Source organism: Populus euphratica, unplaced genomic scaffold (assembly GCF_000495115.2).
Source record: "Populus euphratica unplaced genomic scaffold, PopEup_1.0 scaffold35.1, whole genome shotgun sequence".
NCBI lineage: Eukaryota > Viridiplantae > Streptophyta > Magnoliopsida > Malpighiales > Salicaceae > Populus > Populus euphratica.
In genome coordinates, this window is record NW_011499860.1 from 1,589,680 (window position 1) to 1,606,889 (window position 17,210).

A 17,210-nucleotide genomic window follows, 5' to 3' on the forward strand; every position below is an offset into this window, starting at 1 on the left:
AATCCAGAGAAAGACGCCCGAGAAAGCCTTTGAACTGAACTTCTGTTTGTGCCTGTCCCATTTTCCACAACTTGAACCCAGTTCCTACTTCAAAGTTCAGACATGAACCTTCTTGGATATGTGGGCTGCCGATCCATTGCACAAATCCTAGCTCCCGAGCTAGCTGGGTTTTGCATGTAAATATATCTTATATACAAACCACATGCAAGAGAATGCATGGTTATAAACCTGGCCTGACTTTATTGCTTAATTCGACAAACTTGGATGATTCGGAAAACTCGTAATTTATGGTCTGAATTGTGTCTCCTTAGTTAATTTTATCGTTTGTAACTCCAGTGTAGCTTGCATCAAACTGTTTGGAACATAAAGAAACATGAAACTTTTTTAAACTTAAAATCTTTTAACTTGATTTTTTTTATTTAAATTATAAATTAAATTGGATTAGAGTTATCTTGATGTAACCTTGTCAATTGAATAGATTCAAAGAAAAAAATCAAGGAAAAAATGAAGAAATAGATCATGCTAACCTAGTTAATCCATTATATTTGTGATCATAGTTATAGACTTCACTAAATGGAATTAATTTTTTCATCTTATTATATGATAAAAACATAAAAATAAATTTATTATTAATTTAATATTGAATAATACAATTTAATAAAAACATCACACTAAATGATGGAATTAAAATAAATCTAAAAAAATAAAAAAAAAACCCTATTAAAACAAAGTCTAAAAGCATGGGCTAGAGATGGTTGCATGCTTGACCCATTATTTTTTTTTAATAAAGAGTGGATGCTATTTTTTTTAAAAATAACTTTTTTTATATAAAAAATATGTTTCACCATCAAACCTAAATAATTTAACGGACTAACTTTATAAATAATGTATTATTTATAAAATTATATATAATATTATTCCCAACACAAATCAAACTTACCACTTTAAACTAAAACATATATGCTAATCAACTTAACTATAAAATAAAATTTTCATCAAACAATTTAAATAAATATATTAACCAGGTTTATTGTTTATAGAAATAACTAAACTTACTTCATGTTATTTAGATGTTTTATTATTTTGAATTGAATTTAAATTTAAATTAGTTTTAATATTAATATGATCAAATCAAGGTAATTTAATGAATTGATTTAGAAAACTCATGATGCAAAACTTAAATCAGAATTTAATTTAATTTAATTTTAATATTAATTTAGTTAAATTCAAATGATTTAACAAGTTGATTTATAAATTGATTGAATTTTCTAAACTCCATCTAAATCCATGGGTCGAAACTAAGTAATTTTTTTGAAAAAAACAACATGATGTAATTTGAAAGAAAAAAAAAGATTGCCCTATTGTTTCAATAATCCGCAACTTGTGAGTTTTGTGTCGGGTCAAACCTTTAACAGGATAATACACTCCACTTGACATTTGTTAATAAAAGATTAACCTTTATTAATAGATTATTCGAAAGAAACATAATATATTTTATATGTAATTAATTAATAAATCAATTAGTGCTAACATAAGTTCACATACTTCTAACTGGTTTGGTTTAGTTGATAAACTCTCAGCTCGTCTTTCAAAATAAAAGTTGAACAAATCCAAATGTCAATAAATAGAAACTCTTCTAGTCGTAGTAGACGTGGTCCCTTCCTATGTTGCAGTGTTACACACTATTTTTTTTTTATAAAATACTTTGGTATTGTAAATGCTTCTTCTTCCTCTTCTTTTTTTTTAAAAAAATTTAATGACCTGCATTATAGCTTTGATTAGTTAAATAAATTAGTTTTATTTAAATTGAATAAAAAAATAATAATAACAAAAAAATAAAAAATAAAATAAAATGAGTAATCATAACAACCTAAAAATACTTTTATCTAATAAACTAAAAAATAATATTATTTAGTTTTTAATCAGTTAAATATAAAAGAATAAATTCAAATAATAAAAAATAAAAAATCATTGTGAGTAAATCTAATACTATAGACATGCATTAAGAAGCAAGCCACTCCAACTTAATCTACGTATTAGATTATGAAATTAGAATAAATTAATATAAAATAAATGAAAAAAACACAAAACTACTTTAAGAAAAAAATAATATAAAAAAATAAAATTAAAAAATAAAATAAGCAAAAAAAGAGAGAATTCCAGCCTTTGACAACTTTTAAAACTCGTAACCTGAATTATTAAATTAGAAGCACAAATATAAAAAAAAACATTAAAGCTCAATCTTTAACAAATAAAATATTGCAGAATGAAATAAAAAAAATATCATATAAAAATATTAAAATTAAAAAAATAAAAAAATAAAAGAATAAGATTAGAATCAAAATAAAAAATAAATTAAAGGAAACAACAAATTTTTTTATTTGAGGGTTAAATTAAAAAGAATAATAACTTTAATAACATAATAAAAAAATTAGGACAAAATTATAAGAAATAATATACAATTATTTTGGAGTGAATGATGAAATTAAAAATTAATAAAGTTTTTATAAAAAAATCAATAAAAAATAAAAAATTAAGAGAATAATGATCAATTTAAAAAAAAATATGATAAAATGAGATTGAAGTATGAAATTAAAAATAAATAAAATTTTTATAAAATAATTACAAATAAAAATTATAAATAAAATAAAAAAAAATTAAAGTTGAAATATTAAAATATAAAAAGATTAATATATAATTTTTTTTTAAAAAAATTATCAATGATAAATTATCCCATCTCCGCTGACACGCCTTGCACCACTAAAAAAACATGACAATGCATCAGGTTAAAAAGCAATTTTGATCGTGGAGGTGCCACGCATGCTTATTTTTTTATTCTACAAGTAAAAATGTCACTATGTTATTTTTAAAAAAATTATAAAAACTAAAGTACTCCTTTTAGCTAGTTTTAAGAGTTATAACTTGAAAGGTAATTAGGTTATTCTACCTGTAGGTTATTTATAGGCAGTTAGAGTTGGCTTAAGTTAAAGGTTTCTTGGGCAATGACAAAGACCTTCACTTAAAAAAAATCTTAAGAATAAATAAGATATATTTATTAATTATTATAAAATAAAGTTACCCCCATTTAATATGATCCACGGCCCCACATTTTTTATCCTTGATTTGATGGTAAATCAAAGTGTTTCATGACAGTTTGTTTCCCAAGCTATTGCTACACGGCGCAAAACTTTATAGAATGTGTATATATATATATATATATATATATACCATCACATATAATTTAACATTCTACAATGATTTAAATTTAAATTTATTTTTTACTTGTTTTGATTGAATTTTGAATTAAATCATAAAAAAAAGTTTTTTTTACTTAACTTTGTTAACTAAATAGGTCCAAAAAAAAATATAAACATGCAAAATTCACTTTAATCAACTTCAAGCTTATAATCCAGGTTATGGATTCTATTATATTGAATAATTTTTTTTATTTTTTTTATTTATTAAAAATATATGAAAATTAATATATTATTAATTTAATACTAAATGATAAAATTTAATAAAAATTTATATTAAAAAATAAAAATAAAATATTAAAAAACAAAAGGAAAAAATAAAGCTCAAATTGCCAATAAAAAAGTTATTAGTTTATTACAACAAAGCCATAGCATAGGAAATAAACTTCAAAAACTTTTAACCCAACTCTTATTCTAAATTTTAAATTAAATAATATAAGAGTTATTTTAATGTGATATTATTTATTAAAAAATTTCAAATAATAAAAAATAGAAATAAGTCAAATTATAAATTCTACTAGGTGGAATTTGTTAAACCCGCCAAACTTTAGACTTAAGGTATGGATTTCAGTTGGTTGAATTAATTGTTTTATTTTATTATATGATTAAAAATAAAAAAATTAATTTACACTAAAAGATAAAATTAAATAAAAATATCATATAAAAAAATAAAAAAAAAATAAAAAAATAATAAAAAGCCACAAACTCAAAGGCTTTATTACAACAAAACTCAAGCGTGTGGGCTTGAGAAAGGCTCACAAGCCTAGATTAATATCTTTTTTTTATAACCCGTTATTATTTATTTTTTTTTTTAAATATCACTGTTATTAAAAATTGAATTCGTGATATTTTACACTAACCCACATATTTCAACTAAATGAGTTGAGACACAAAGTTAATGAATATATATATAAACCTAAATTCTTATAAAAAAAAACCATGGGTTATCGAATAAAAAAACAAAATGCAACAAACAGTCGCTTTAAATATTAAACTTACGAAACTAATCAATCTTTTTTATGTTCCTTTCACGTAAACAATATTCAAAGCATCAATCAAATAAAAAACAAAACAAAACTTCCTTACTTGGCAGGCAAAGTGGATATCCTCACGCATTTTGGCAGATAGTGGCATCCTCATTGTTTTTATTTACATGTAATGTGAAGTCCACTCGTAAAATCCAATCCTAGGTGGATTCATAGTACGGTACCAGAACAGTTATCTTTAAACATTTTTTTTATTAAAAGAATCAAAACTTTAGTGTTTTGATAAAAATGTCATGTAAAAACAAATTAACAGATTGAGAATCAGTTTTTGGTGGGGTTAAAATCAGGTTAATCATATTAATAAGTTAATTTAGATTTTTATTGGGTTAACTAAAGATTTTTTATTTAATTTAAATGGATATAGATAGACCGATATGTAACTTTAGATTTTATTACAATCATATTAATAAGTCAATTTAAATTTTTACTGGGTCAACAAAGTTTTTTTTTTTTTTTTTTAATTTATTCAATATAAATTGGTCTATATCACGAGAAAACCGACTGAGTATTTCTAAGGTTTACTAGAATCATATGAATAAGTTAATATAAATTTTTATTAGGTGAATCGAGTTTTTCTTAATTAAATTATATTTAATTTTAATTAGAGTTAAAAAAAATAAAAAGCTAATTAAAATGAAAAAAATAAAAAACTTGAAGAAATAGAATCATGAAAAAAAATTAATTAAAATTTTTTAAAAATTGATTGATTTAATTTTATAAATATAAAATAAAAAAATAAACTGAATTGAAACAAAAAATAACACCAAACTAAACTAAAAAAAACTAAGTCAAACTAAAAAAGTTATAATAAATTAATTTAAATTGATTTTTATTTTAAAATAACTAAATTAAACTAAATAGATTTAAATTAGTTTTATTCGTTTTTATTTTTTTTAAAATAATTTAATTATTTTTTATAATAAAAATTAAATTAAATAAAAAATAATTACCTTTAATTTCAACCTGCTATCGACATTAACCCAAAAAATACATATCACCAGCTCATCACAGCCCAGCTTTGTGATTTTCATCAATCACATGGTCCCACATTCTAAATCATGACTCTCCACGTGTCCCATGCATACAACCTCTCATTGCACCTCACACACGTGACAACAAATCATCTTCTTAGGAGGAAAAATGTAATCAACGCCCGTGAATAGCGGCTTCTTGTCGAACTTACACCCCCTCACCTTCCATAAAAGGGAGACCAGTGAGAAGCCAGAAAGCCGTTTCAGTCCCTAAATTATTTTATCTCTCAAGGCAGAAAGCCGTTTCAGTCCCTAAATTATTTGATCTCTCAACCCCACCACACATTGCGTGGCAACATTGTAGTGGAAGATTAATATTTAATTATGAAAATAAAAGAAAAAAGTTTGCACTGGACCCAGAAGCTGTTTGTACTTACATCACAACGCAGACTTGCTGTTTATAGGAGTCTAAAAACACGCCACCACCTCTTCTCCTTGCGTGCGGGCGTACCTAGATTTCCTCCTCCTCGTTCTCAGTCCCACATTCCGTGTTTCATTCGTTATACAGCTGCCGCTTCTCCAGCACACGGTGTAAGAACTCTAGGATTCTTTCTTTATTTGCCAAAAATAAATTTCTTTGTTTTTTTTTTTGATATTCTTAGAAACACACTCTTATTTGCCAAATATACGTTTTTTTTTTCAAGAAATCAACCAAGAAAAGAAATAATAATTCCTTGAAACCTTTGATTTTTTTTTCTTTTATGGGGGTTTGAATGCAATAATTTGCATGCATGTTAAAGAAAATGGATTTTGATGAGAAACAAAGTTTTGGTTTTGGTGGTAATGCAATGATAGCTAAGGTTTCAAGATTTTCTTGGTCACCATTTCTTTTCTTGATCACACTTATAGCTCTTTTATCTTTTCAAATCACAACCAAGACCATCTACCCTATAAAGATTGCATTTAGTTCTACGTCGAAGACCGGTGTTTTAGCCGATACAAGAACCAGCTGTGTGGGGTTCTTTGGAGAGTTGCCGGAGAGAAAAGCTGTGATGTCGATAAGAGAATTCGGTGGGGTTGGTGACGGGAAAACGTCTAATACCGAAACGTTTCGGAAAGCGATACGGTACTTGCAACGTTTCGGGGAGAGTGGTGGTGCCCAGTTGAATGTGCCGAAGGGAAGATGGGTGACAGGGAGTTTTAATTTGACAAGTAATTTCACGTTGTTTCTCGAAGAAGGTGCTGTTATTTTGGGTTCTCAGGTATTTTTTTATTTTTATTTTTTGTTGGTTTTGATTTATCCATTGATAAATGAGTTCTTCATAGATTTCTTACATGAAGCTTATGTCCATGGATCTCCAATAATTTGATGACAACCCTTTTTTTTATTCTCTGCAAAATGATGTTCATTTATTTTCTTACAAAACGTTGGTATATAGTCAAGGCGGGACATTGGGAGGTCGTAATGGAAACACAAGAAGCTTTGTAGATGTGAAGAGAAAGAATGCACCTTTAGTTGATTTTTTGTTTTTTGGATTGCAAAGGAAGAAATGAACTTTGGCGTGTTTGAATATTTGTGTAGTTAGGCCATGGTTATCATGCTTGCGGCTACCCTTTTAGCCTTTTTCTAACAAAAAGAAAACATTGTTAGGCAGATGCTGATGTGCTAAAGGACCCGCATTTGAGCATCCATCAAACTGTATGCCACTTTGTCTAGATTCTCTGATGTGTATTTTTGGTTACTTTTACAAATGCCCAGTTGCTTTTCTTTACTGCAAAAAAATAAAATAGTCATTGGATATGTGATTCAAAATTTATCCTCTTGTGCTTAAAACGTCAGCATGTAATTGAGTCAGCATGCATTATGTAGTTATTAACTTTTTTTCCTGCTTCGACTTGATCGTTATTATAGTGGTAATATCAATTCCATTGAATGATCTTTCGATGGACAAACAGCTGCTTCAATTTTATGTTTTTGATTGATAGGACCCGAAGGAATGGCCTATTATAGAACCACTGCCTTCTTATGGAAGAGGGAGGGAGAGATTAGGGGGAAGACATATTAGCCTTGTTCATGGAGATGGCCTCACAAATGTTGTCATCACAGGTATTCTGCCTGTTCCTTTTTACCAAAGCTAGCTTGCATTGAAAGACAGAAATAAGCTTCTCGATTCACACACATGATTTTACTGTACTGCTTGATTCATTTCAAGTTGTCTGGGTGTATTCTGCCTGTTCCTTTTTACCAAAGCGAGCTTGCATTGAAAGACAGAAATAAACTTCTCGATTCATTTCAAGTTGTCTGGCTCATTTGGCACAATTTATCAGTGAGTGTTGGCATCCTCTATAGTTCGTATAGTTGGTCATTAAAGAGCTTATATTCTTATGGTGGTGTCGTCAGTTTGTTGGAAACTTTTAATGTGTATTCCCAAGATAACATTTTACTATCACATTTCACATAGATTGGACAGGAAGTTTTAACATATCTAACAAGAACAAAGTATTTTGAGTTATGATTCTCTTGCTGATGTTTGTGTTGGGCGGTGAAATCTCTATTCGAGCAATTAATGAAGTTTGATAAAATTAGAAGGGGAAAAGATAACTCTTAATAATTTTTTTACAAGTTTTGTTTCTCCTTCAGGAAACTCATAATAGAGCTAAACAACTAACTTGTAGCCATCTGGCTATCTGCTTATAGCAGCTGGCATAAAAATAAGCTGCTGTGCTTACTCATTGTATACATGAGAAATTATGGAAGAGAAAAAACCTATGGGTGATTAATAATTTTTTAACAGTGATTAGTTTCTGATTCTGCAGTCTACATTGCATGCCATCTGCTAAACTAGAAAATCCTTTCAGCACAGTGAGAATTAGTACCCATCCATTCTTCCATTTATTCCAAAACATATCAAATGCCTTGGTGATAAATTCATAATTCAAAATCCAGTTTCAGAAAATGCGATGCAGAAACTTGTTGTCTTGTTTATCAAACAGCTTGATCAAAATTTTGATTTAAAACATATCAAATGCCTTGGTGATAAATGCATAATTCAAAATCCAGTTTCAGAACATGCGATGCAGAAACTTGTTGTCTTGATTATCAAACAGCTTGATCAAAATTTTGATCTGTTTGATTGGTTTTGCAGGAAACAATGGGACGATTGATGGACAAGGGAAGATGTGGTGGGAATTATGGTGGAACAGAACATTGGAGCACACAAGAGGTCACCTTGTAGAACTAATGAATTCTAACAATATTCTCATCGCCAACCTCACGTTTTGCAATGCTCCATTTTGGACCATTCATCCAGTTTACTGCAGGTTGCCACTCTCACCCTTTTATCCATTGCTTGGTTTCCGTTTTCTTTTATACAGTATTGCATTAACTTAAAATACTTCCACTGTATTGCATTGACTTAAAATATTTCAATAAGGTAAGAGTTTTTGGCCTTCAAAAAAAATGTAACGGTATAAAATCACATGTATAATATTGTTGACTTAATTTTATAAATGAGCTGAATATATCTATCCTACTGGATGATAAAACATGGAAACAATTGAACCATAAAGTAAGATGCTTTTCCCTTCCAGCAAATTTTCTACTGTTTTTGAGTTTGGGAGTGGTTTCCCATGCCAGGTCCTTGCCCTTGAAAGTTAGAACCAGAGAGTTACCTTATTATTATCCAATTGGGTTTTGTTTTCTTTGCTTTGCTATGGTGACTCGGGATAGATATGTAATAACAAGCATAAATCGAATGTTCACTTCTTTTTATCTCATCATAGTTTATTTTCCTACTGGAAATTGTAGCTGGGAACTAATACTATTAGCTCTGCATTTGTTTCAGCAATGTTGTTGTTAAAGACATGACAATCTTGGCTCCTCTCAAAGCCCCAAATACTGATGGTATAGACCCTGGTATGATTCTTATCCTCCCTTTTCTTTTTTCCTCCCTAGTTTTAATTGCATTGAAGCTGACTCATGAAACTAAAATGGTTTTTCTTTCTTTGTGCAGACTCAAGCACAAATGTATGTATTGAGGATTGTTACATTGAGAGTGGGGATGATCTTGTAGCAGTGAAGAGTGGCTGGGACCAGTACGGTATTAAAATGGCTAGTCCCAGCTCAAACATTGTAGTTAGGAGAGTATCTGGCACCACCCCTACTTGCTCTGGGGTTGGAATAGGTAGTGAGATGTCTGGAGGGATTTTTAAAGTAACTATTGAAGATTTGCATGTCTGGGATTCTGCTGCTGGTGTGAGAATAAAAACTGACAGTGGCAGAGGAGGATATATAGCAAATATCACAATAAGTAATGTAACAATGGAGAGAGTTAAGGTTCCGATAAGGTTCAGTAGAGGCTCAAATGACCATCCTGATGAAGGATGGGATCCTAAGGCAGTTCCAGTTGTGAAGGGCATTTCTATCCGTAATGTGGTCAGTTTCAATTCAACAAAAGCCCCTGTATTGGAGGGAATTGAGGATGCACCATTTGGTGGGATATGCATGAAGAATGTTAGCTTGCTTGGAGTTGTATCATCTTTGTCATGGCATTGTGAATTTGTCTCAGGTTTTGCAGATGAGGTATTTCCATCACCATGCCCACAGCTGCAGAGTAATATCTCTTCATCTTGGTGCTCATACTCTTGAGCTTCTTTGGTCAATCTCAATTGAAGTTTAGGGATTCAGTTTGGACTGGTTGTGTTCAGAGGCCAGTTTGCGTTGAGCAAGTTATGATTGAAAAACAATACTATGGAAGTGGTTGGATTGATCACTAGAGGAACTGCATTACGGGTCTGAACTAAGCATTTTATCAAGTTATATTTGCTTCAGCGTGATACGAAGCTGCTGCTTGGATGAGCTCTCAGATTATACTCACTCGGTACCAAACACCAATTATGGCAAATTTGTGGTTGCCTTTTTCAGTTTTGACTTGCCTTGGTGATTTTCTGACTTTGGATTTCACTGATTCTGTCATTGGTCACTGATTTCTGTGCATAGATTATTGAATATGACAGAATGCACACACCTGGGGATTCAACTGAGCCCCAATCACAGGGAGAACAAAGGATCGATTAATTATACCAAAAGAATACAGGAAAATTTCATATAAGGTACATTTTCCAGCATTCCCCGATCGATTATTTGTGCTAAAAGAATGCTAGGAAATTCTTTGTAGGAATTTAATAGATGCTATATTCCAGCTTAGCTCCATTTATTTTTGACACCATAATTTCCTGTCAAACAAGATTTGGAGTCACCTCTCCAGCTCAATTCTTTCTTGGTTTCTGTTCTTGTAATGAAAGAGATGGATGAGATCTTATTAACTTGTGTAGTCCTTGTTTAGTTTAATGTTATTTACTGACCACCCTGGCAAACCAGGTTCTCTTTTAACAGGTTATAATGCTGAAAGTTCCTTTAAGCATTTGTTAAGGTAGAATAAACGGAGGTATTGGATAACTTAGCATAAATAGGGCAACCACTAGATCTGTCTTGCTTATTCAATGAATAGCTCTGACACTGATGAACTTGCTGGCTATATTCCTATTACAAGTCCTCGTGTTCATCTTAGGAACATCGTGAGCTAGTTCTATCAAGAATGTGGTCTGAATTCATTCTTGTGGTCTGAATTCATGCATCAAGTCATCCATGTTACTTTGAGCTTACCTTGGATGGAACATGGTTGGCTGAATATACTTTCTTTCCATGTTACTTTCAGCCAAGGCAGGTTCTCTGAGTTTCATCTGCTTTCTGTAATGTTTTCTGCGTATGGGAAATAACTTTTCCTTTAAATCTTATGATCTACTTTTTAATGGGTTAAATATTTCATTTTCAAAGGTTTCAGGGTCTTAATTTCCCCCCACCCGCAATTAGGTAAAAATAGTCCTGGAAATTTGGATTTGTTTGTCCAGTCTGCATATATTCTCCATGGATGGAGCAAAATCGAGCAAGGACAAAGGAAAATATAGGAGAGAATCACACAGAAATTAGAGATAAATGGATTGTAAATTTTGTTACATGGAAAACTAGATACATGTTGGAAAATGGAGATTCAAAGACAAAGCTCACCCTCTTCACCATTTCCAGAAAACATTGGAACCACACTTGTACTTGTCCTTTCCTTCGCACTCCAAAGCCAAATCATCAGAGATAAATGGCACTTTCTGCAACAGCCAAAGAAAACCAATTAAATGACATAATCATACGGTCTAATCAATAAGAAATATTACTCATAAAACTATGAGTTGCACCTTTTGCTTGGCAAGATCTTGGCAGCCTGTGAAGTTCTCGGGGAACTTGCATGTGCCAAATTGAACTGTGTATGCTCTTGCAAAATTTGCTCCACTAGTGGCCAATCTCTTCTTGTCATTCAATTCCTATAACAATATCACTTCACAATCAACATCATAATAGAAACAGATGATCTGATAAATAAAAAGTACTGAGAAAGGCAGGGTTTTGCAAACAAACCTTGTTAGCTTTGCTCTTTTCAAGGTACTCTTCGATGACTCCAGCATTGGCAGAAGAAGCAGCAGCAGCTGAGGTGAAAAGGGTAGCTGCAAGATAAACCATTGCAGCTCTCCTTCCTTCACTTGCTTTCATTTCTCTAGAATCAACTCTAGTCTGTTGGGCTCTGATCACAGGCAACTTGGGGCCAGACACAACAAGGGATGCAACCGCAGGCATGGAAACAATCTTGGCATTAAGCTCAGATGATCCAGTGCCTGAGATAGCATAGTTGCATGCCGAAGCACAAGAATTCGTGGCTGCCATTGCTTGCAAAATGTGTTATTACAAAACTGAGATTCTACTTTCTTAAGAAAGATGAGACTAATGGTGATGAGAGGGCTATTGCTTATTTTTGAGGTTGCGGATAATTGACAAGGAGTGATGTGGAAGGAGTGGGTGATGAATGTGATTACGGTTGTGGTTGGGGTGTGGATAAGGTGAGATCGCCTCACACCGATTGGCAATTTTGCTTCTCATGCTTGTTTTGTGCTTGTCGAAGTGTTTGGTGGGCTTGGATTTGGGGCCCACTTTGAAATCAAAATGTCTGCTCTATGTCGTTTCCTTAACAGGCTAAAAAGACCAGCAATCCACCATGTGGAAATTAACCAATATGGAACACGGACATATTATCCTCTATGGCAATCCTTGGATGCTCAAGAGTCTACAGAGTTGGTATCTAATGAGTTGCTGTAATCTGTTTCATCAGTCTCAATTACCAGGATTGACAGAATCGTAATGACAGTGAAAAAAAAGAATAGAAAAAAAAATTGACATTTGAGGGTTATACTGATCTTCTTGATAGCAACTGATCCATTCTAACTCTGCATGACCTAGCAATTTTTGCAAGTAATTAAAAACAAGTGAAAACAGGTCAATAGTTGTATAAAATCTACACAAATTTCATGCAACCAAAACTACAAAAATTGATAAATATAAATTCAATGGCGTATTTTTCACCAATATTTCCTTTCTGAACAAAAAGAAACCTAAGAGACCTCCATGTATGCAGCTCTGTGGATTGAGAGAACGAAATAATCCAGTCACATGCTCAAGAATCCTTCCAACATTTGAAGCAAATGATGGCAGCCACATCCTGGAACCTGCCGAGGAATGTGCAGAAGCATGTAAGTGTTCAGACACGCTTTGATGTACCTCAAGGCACATTTATATTTGCAATTGCAGCAAAGATATACCATGCATAGCATCAGAACAAAATTATGGTGGCTGCGAGTATACTGATCTTGGTCGATTGAATATGGATCAAGATTCAGGAGACTTCCCCCTACAGTGGAGTAAGGATGACATTGCTCGACAAGCTTAGAAACCAAAGCGAGCATGAGCATGTTTCAATTGGCAGCACGGGTCAGAGACATCCACAAGACATCTTTTATCTACTAACTGATGCTACCTCAATCTTGACAATCTTTTACGTTTTTTACTTTTCTTCCGTGCAACAGCATTGTTTGAACCACTCTTGGAACTGGATGGAAGAGCCAGAACTGATGAGGGAATGCCAATAGATGTTCTTCCCTTCTTTGAAACCCATTTCAATGGCATGTTATTTACCACAGTACCAATAGTTTTTGAACTATCCAGTTCAACAAGCTGTTTAATTTGATCCAGCATCTGGTGCGCCCAGGCAATAGACAAATCTAGACCAACCGAGTCATCCATTGGTTTTTTCCAGAGACTTGTCAATAGCTCCTTGAAAGCCCGAAATGACATTGAGGGTTGATAACCTTCACCGTTTTCACAAATCATATTGACCTTGATAACATGCTTGCAAAGGTTTCCCTGCAATGACCATGCACAATCACAAAAAGCAAATTCTGATCCGGGATTCCACACTATATGTGTTACATTGTTGTCCTTTTGACTTGATACCCTGGCAAAGAGATGATCCTTATCATCCACAGTAACAGAAGAATTGGGAATTTGCAGAGCCCTGTGCCATGATGTAGATGCAATATATTCCTCCTTGACATTTTGAAAAGAATCACTTTCATCAGCGTACCGATCCAGCCAGTAACTTGAATGCAGCTCAGTTGTCAGCTTGTGCACTAACCAATCCACCCTTTGGAGTGCACCAAGATGTGAATCATCAAACAATTTAGCTTTCAGCTTTACATGATAAGCTTCTATGGCACCTGAAGCCTCTTGACTTGCTAGGGGAAGAGCTCTCATAGTCGATAACCACATTTCTGTCAAAGAAGTAGAAAACAAAATCATGACATAAGAAGCCATTGTCATTCAAAATGACTAAAAAAAGCATGCACAAAACCAATGCATATTATCTAGTGCCTGCAAGGAAGAGAACTAACCAATCTTAGGCACCCAAGAGGCTTTGAAATATTGTATGAATGCAGTCTGATCAACAAGATCATGAGTCAACTCTTCCAAGGCAGACAAAGTATCGACTCCACCCCAAATGCTGTAAACTATCTCTCCCAGACGTTTGAAAATCTCACGCTGAACTTCAATGTTACTGCACTTTTTGACAATATTTCTCAGCCATGTTCTGCGAACTCGCCAGAGGGAAAACAAAACAGGACAGCCAAATACATCCCTGAAAATCCAGATAATACAAGGTATGATAAGACTACTGTACAGCCTATATTCTGTAACCACAGATGAAAACAAACTGTATCCTGCCTTATGGGATCAATTTCTGCAGCAGCATCATCAATCAAGAATCCATTTAGCAAAAATATCCTGCCTTATGGGATCAATTTCAGCAGCAGCATCATCAATCAAGAATCCACTGATCTTCCATCCAGGCTCCACACTTGATGCTCGACCAAGTAGAGCCTTCATCCACTTAGCAACATCTGGTTTTGCAGAGCTACGCGTGATGATCCATGCAACAGGAAGTGCATGTTGTCTCGAATCAAAAACAAGAAGTGTGCACAACGGATACTAACATTCAAATACACAATGCCATCAACAACCACCTAATAATGTTTTTTCAAGGTTAAATAAAAAAAAGGGGCATGCATGGAATACCTTGAGTCTCTTAATGCCAAATGCTGAATCTGCTGCAATGAGACTGCGGTGACCAAAACGGATCATTTGCTGCAATTGCCATTCTGTTTGAATTCCCAGAATGAAAGCATCTGATTCTGAAGAATCTTGATAAAAGAAGATAGACTTCTTATTGCGTTCAACCCACATCCTGATGCTAGCTTGATCATCTAGGTCCAACTCGTGAGTAGACCGTTTGATGATCATTCCAAGTTTATGGACATATTGTGAAGCAAGGCTGTTGACTTTTGGATTTGAACCGCAGTATCGTTGAATCCCCTCGATGTGTTTCTCCAACACATTCTCCTCAGGAATACCAAGATAAATCATAGACATTGTTTGCTGCTGAATTTCATTACAAATATATGGAATTTTTTTGGCTCCAGGACCAATGGCATCTCTGTCAAGTGGTCCGTGGCAGACAAAACCAGATTTGTTTACATGACGCCTTTCATTGTATATAATTAGTGCCTGTGACGATCGGGCATACAAGCGCTTCACTACAAAGTGGCATGTACAGCCACGCATGGATTGGGGCCTTGCAGCACGATTTCGGGTATTAAGACGATATTTCCGACTAGGTAATACTCCTCCACCTTCACCGTAATTTTCAGGGCCAAATGAACACCAGTACCTTCCAAACATAAATGAAAACCAACATGAGAACTTGTATACATAGTTTAAGCAACAAATGCCACACATCAAAGTTGACAATGAAGCAACAAAACCAACATTGACAATGAAGTTGGTGAATGTGATGAAGGTGCCAGCCATTTTACCTTTATTACTCACATGTCATACAGTAAATTATACACCTGAGTTAAAAATGCATATGAAAAAACTACACATATTCACATAATGCCTGTTTAGTATTGTTTTGGGAAGTAATTTTGGTCTTAACCAACACTTCCAAACCCATCCATTAGCAAAAAGATAAAGCTGAAAAAAATGCTTCTAAAAGCATTTAGAGAAGTGAAATTATGCCAAAATGAACCTTAGTGATGTACTGGATACATTCATGAAAGATGAGACTTTTCATCTTGCTACCGAAGATGAAGCGGATTGGTGGAGATGATTTACAAATTCAAGAATCAGTTCCTACAAAAACAGCAATTGTGGGAAAGGAAACTTTTTTGAACCTCTTTGTGGTGATGTCCTCCCAGGATTTTCAAGGGGCCTTTTCCGTTGTTGATATTTAGAGGAGTTAGAAAGCTCTTTTGTTTCGATTCTTTTCATTTTGGAGGATGCCTTATTCCCCTCTGTTATAATTTGACACTCATTCTGTACAAATATCCCCTTCTTTCCTTTTCCCACATAATATGCGATGAAAATATAAGATATATTCAAACAACTTGGAGAACAGCCAATAGGGTGCCCTATCAAAGCTAGAAAAAATGATGCCAGGACATGAAGAGTACATTAGGCAAAAAGAAAAAGGAATAATAAATTCTATAATAACATGGAGAACAGATTCTTTATCGAAGGAAAACGATACAACAATGCAAGATGGAATTCGAAGAGGACTAGAAACTTACAACTTGTATTCCAAATATTCATCAGTCTTGTAGTCCTTCAAAGTGCCTCTGGCTCTTTTTCTTCCCCTCTCGATATGGAAGCGGGTAGGGCACTCGGGATTAGAGCATTCTCCAATTATAAAGGCATCAACACGATCGTAAGGAATGAGGGCAACCTCATCGTGATGCTCAGCAGTACCAAACTTAGTCCAGGTCAAATCGGCAGCCGAAAAATCCTCCTCGGCAGGATTTTGGACAGCAAGATTGTGTACAGATTCAACTATATCCATCTCTCTTGCATCAACAACTGCTTCTGATGCTCTTGTATTTACCGGCCAACATAATTAAAAGTGAAGCAAGAATATCAAACGGCAATTGCAGCAAAATAAACTTGAGAATTAAACAGATTTACTTGCAGTAATGAATTAAGAGAAAGACAGAGTAAGGACGAGAGAGATACCTTGACGGAGGAAGTAGAGGATAGAGAGACAGACGGCGTCGTGGGAGGGGGTTGGAAGTTTAGAAGGAGGGAGGGAGGGAAGCAGAGAGTGATAATGGGTTTTTGTTTTACCTAGATAGATTGTGTGTATCTGATGATGAAGCAGCCCAATGGGTGGGTTCTTGCGTTTACCTTAGCGGCAACTTAAAACGGCGCTGTTTTATTGTATTCAAATTCGGGTCCTTTTTCTAGAAAGTGTTTGACATTACAGCCAGAATGCTGATCGCTGAATTTTTTTTTTTTGTATTTTTAATTTAATTTAATATATTAATATAAAAAATAAATTTAAAAACTCTTCTCAACCTTTTCATTTCAATTAATTTTTTTTTCCTTACAACTTTTTATCTATTTTCGTTGTCAAATTGGTAGATGCCTTTATATAATAAAATGAACCACT

The 17,210-nt window shown here is 33.2% G+C and overlaps 3 protein-coding genes across 5 annotated transcripts; 1 reads left to right on the forward strand and 2 right to left on the reverse strand.

Moving 5' to 3' along the window:
* The first annotated feature begins 5,684 nt into the window (after positions 1–5,684).
* LOC105124570 (probable polygalacturonase) lies at positions 5,685–10,663 on the forward strand. Its single transcript, XM_011024636.1, has 5 exons — positions 5,685–6,533; positions 7,258–7,378; positions 8,418–8,592; positions 9,117–9,187; positions 9,285–10,663. Exons 1-5 carry the CDS (start codon positions 6,063–6,065, stop codon positions 9,917–9,919), a joined length of 1,473 nt encoding a protein of 490 aa, XP_011022938.1. The 5' UTR covers positions 5,685–6,062; the 3' UTR covers positions 9,920–10,663.
* Positions 10,664–11,235: 572 nt separating this feature from the next.
* On the reverse strand, positions 11,236–12,158 carry LOC105124569 (photosystem I reaction center subunit N, chloroplastic-like). 2 transcript variants are annotated; one of them, XM_011024635.1, is made up of 3 exons: positions 11,741–12,158; positions 11,521–11,646; positions 11,236–11,429 (listed from the first exon to the last, which is right to left on the reverse strand). In XM_011024635.1, exons 1-3 carry the CDS (start codon positions 12,041–12,043, stop codon positions 11,322–11,324), a joined length of 537 nt encoding a protein of 178 aa, XP_011022937.1. In that variant the 5' UTR covers positions 12,044–12,158; the 3' UTR covers positions 11,236–11,321. The 2 variants fall into 2 exon arrangements, with proteins under 2 accessions (XP_011022937.1, XP_011022936.1); XM_011024634.1 differs by having other exon boundaries at positions 11,236–11,433; positions 11,741–12,154.
* Positions 12,159–12,585: 427 nt separating this feature from the next.
* On the reverse strand, positions 12,586–16,627 carry LOC105124571 (SWIM zinc finger family protein). Of its 2 annotated transcripts, XR_842080.1 has the most exons (6): positions 16,336–16,627; positions 14,783–15,434; positions 14,496–14,695; positions 14,101–14,345; positions 12,973–13,980; positions 12,586–12,879 (listed from the first exon to the last, which is right to left on the reverse strand). XR_842080.1 is itself a non-coding variant. In XM_011024638.1 (5 exons), the coding sequence occupies exons 1-5, from the start codon at positions 16,602–16,604 to the stop codon at positions 13,184–13,186; spliced, it is 2,163 nt and encodes a 720-aa protein (XP_011022940.1). In that variant the 5' UTR covers positions 16,605–16,627; the 3' UTR covers positions 12,586–13,183. The 2 variants fall into 2 exon arrangements, 1 of the variants encoding a protein (XP_011022940.1); XM_011024638.1 differs by having other exon boundaries at positions 12,586–13,980.
* Between the last annotated feature and the right edge of the window lie 583 nt (positions 16,628–17,210).

What these genes read in the sequence shown, in the direction of transcription:
- LOC105124570 (XM_011024636.1), top strand. Translation starts at nt 6,063, where the DNA reads ATGTTAAAGAAAATGGATTTTGATGAGAAACAAAGTTTTGGTTTTGGT. An exon ending in CTGTTATTTTGGGTTCTCAG is followed by an intron (nt 6,534 to 7,257) that starts GTATTTTTTTAT and finishes TTTGATTGATAG; the next exon opens with GACCCGAAGGAATGGCCTAT. An exon ending in ATTCATCCAGTTTACTGCAG is followed by an intron (nt 8,593 to 9,116) that starts GTTGCCACTCTC and finishes CATTTGTTTCAG; the next exon opens with CAATGTTGTTGTTAAAGACA.
- LOC105124569 (XM_011024635.1), bottom strand. Translation starts at nt 12,043, where the DNA reads ATGGCAGCCACGAATTCTTGTGCTTCGGCATGCAACTATGCTATCTCA. An exon ending in AAAAGAGCAAAGCTAACAAG is followed by an intron (nt 11,647 to 11,740) that starts GTTTGTTTGCAA and finishes ATATTGTTATAG; the next exon opens with GAATTGAATGACAAGAAGAG. An exon ending in AAGATCTTGCCAAGCAAAAG is followed by an intron (nt 11,430 to 11,520) that starts GTGCAACTCATA and finishes TGTTGCAGAAAG; the next exon opens with TGCCATTTATCTCTGATGAT.
- LOC105124571 (XM_011024638.1), bottom strand. Translation starts at nt 16,604, where the DNA reads ATGGATATAGTTGAATCTGTACACAATCTTGCTGTCCAAAATCCTGCC. An exon ending in GAATATTTGGAATACAAGTT is followed by an intron (nt 15,435 to 16,335) that starts GTAAGTTTCTAG and finishes TATGTTTGGAAG; the next exon opens with GTACTGGTGTTCATTTGGCC. An exon ending in CTCTTGGGTGCCTAAGATTG is followed by an intron (nt 13,981 to 14,100) that starts GTTAGTTCTCTT and finishes CTTCTTTGACAG; the next exon opens with AAATGTGGTTATCGACTATG.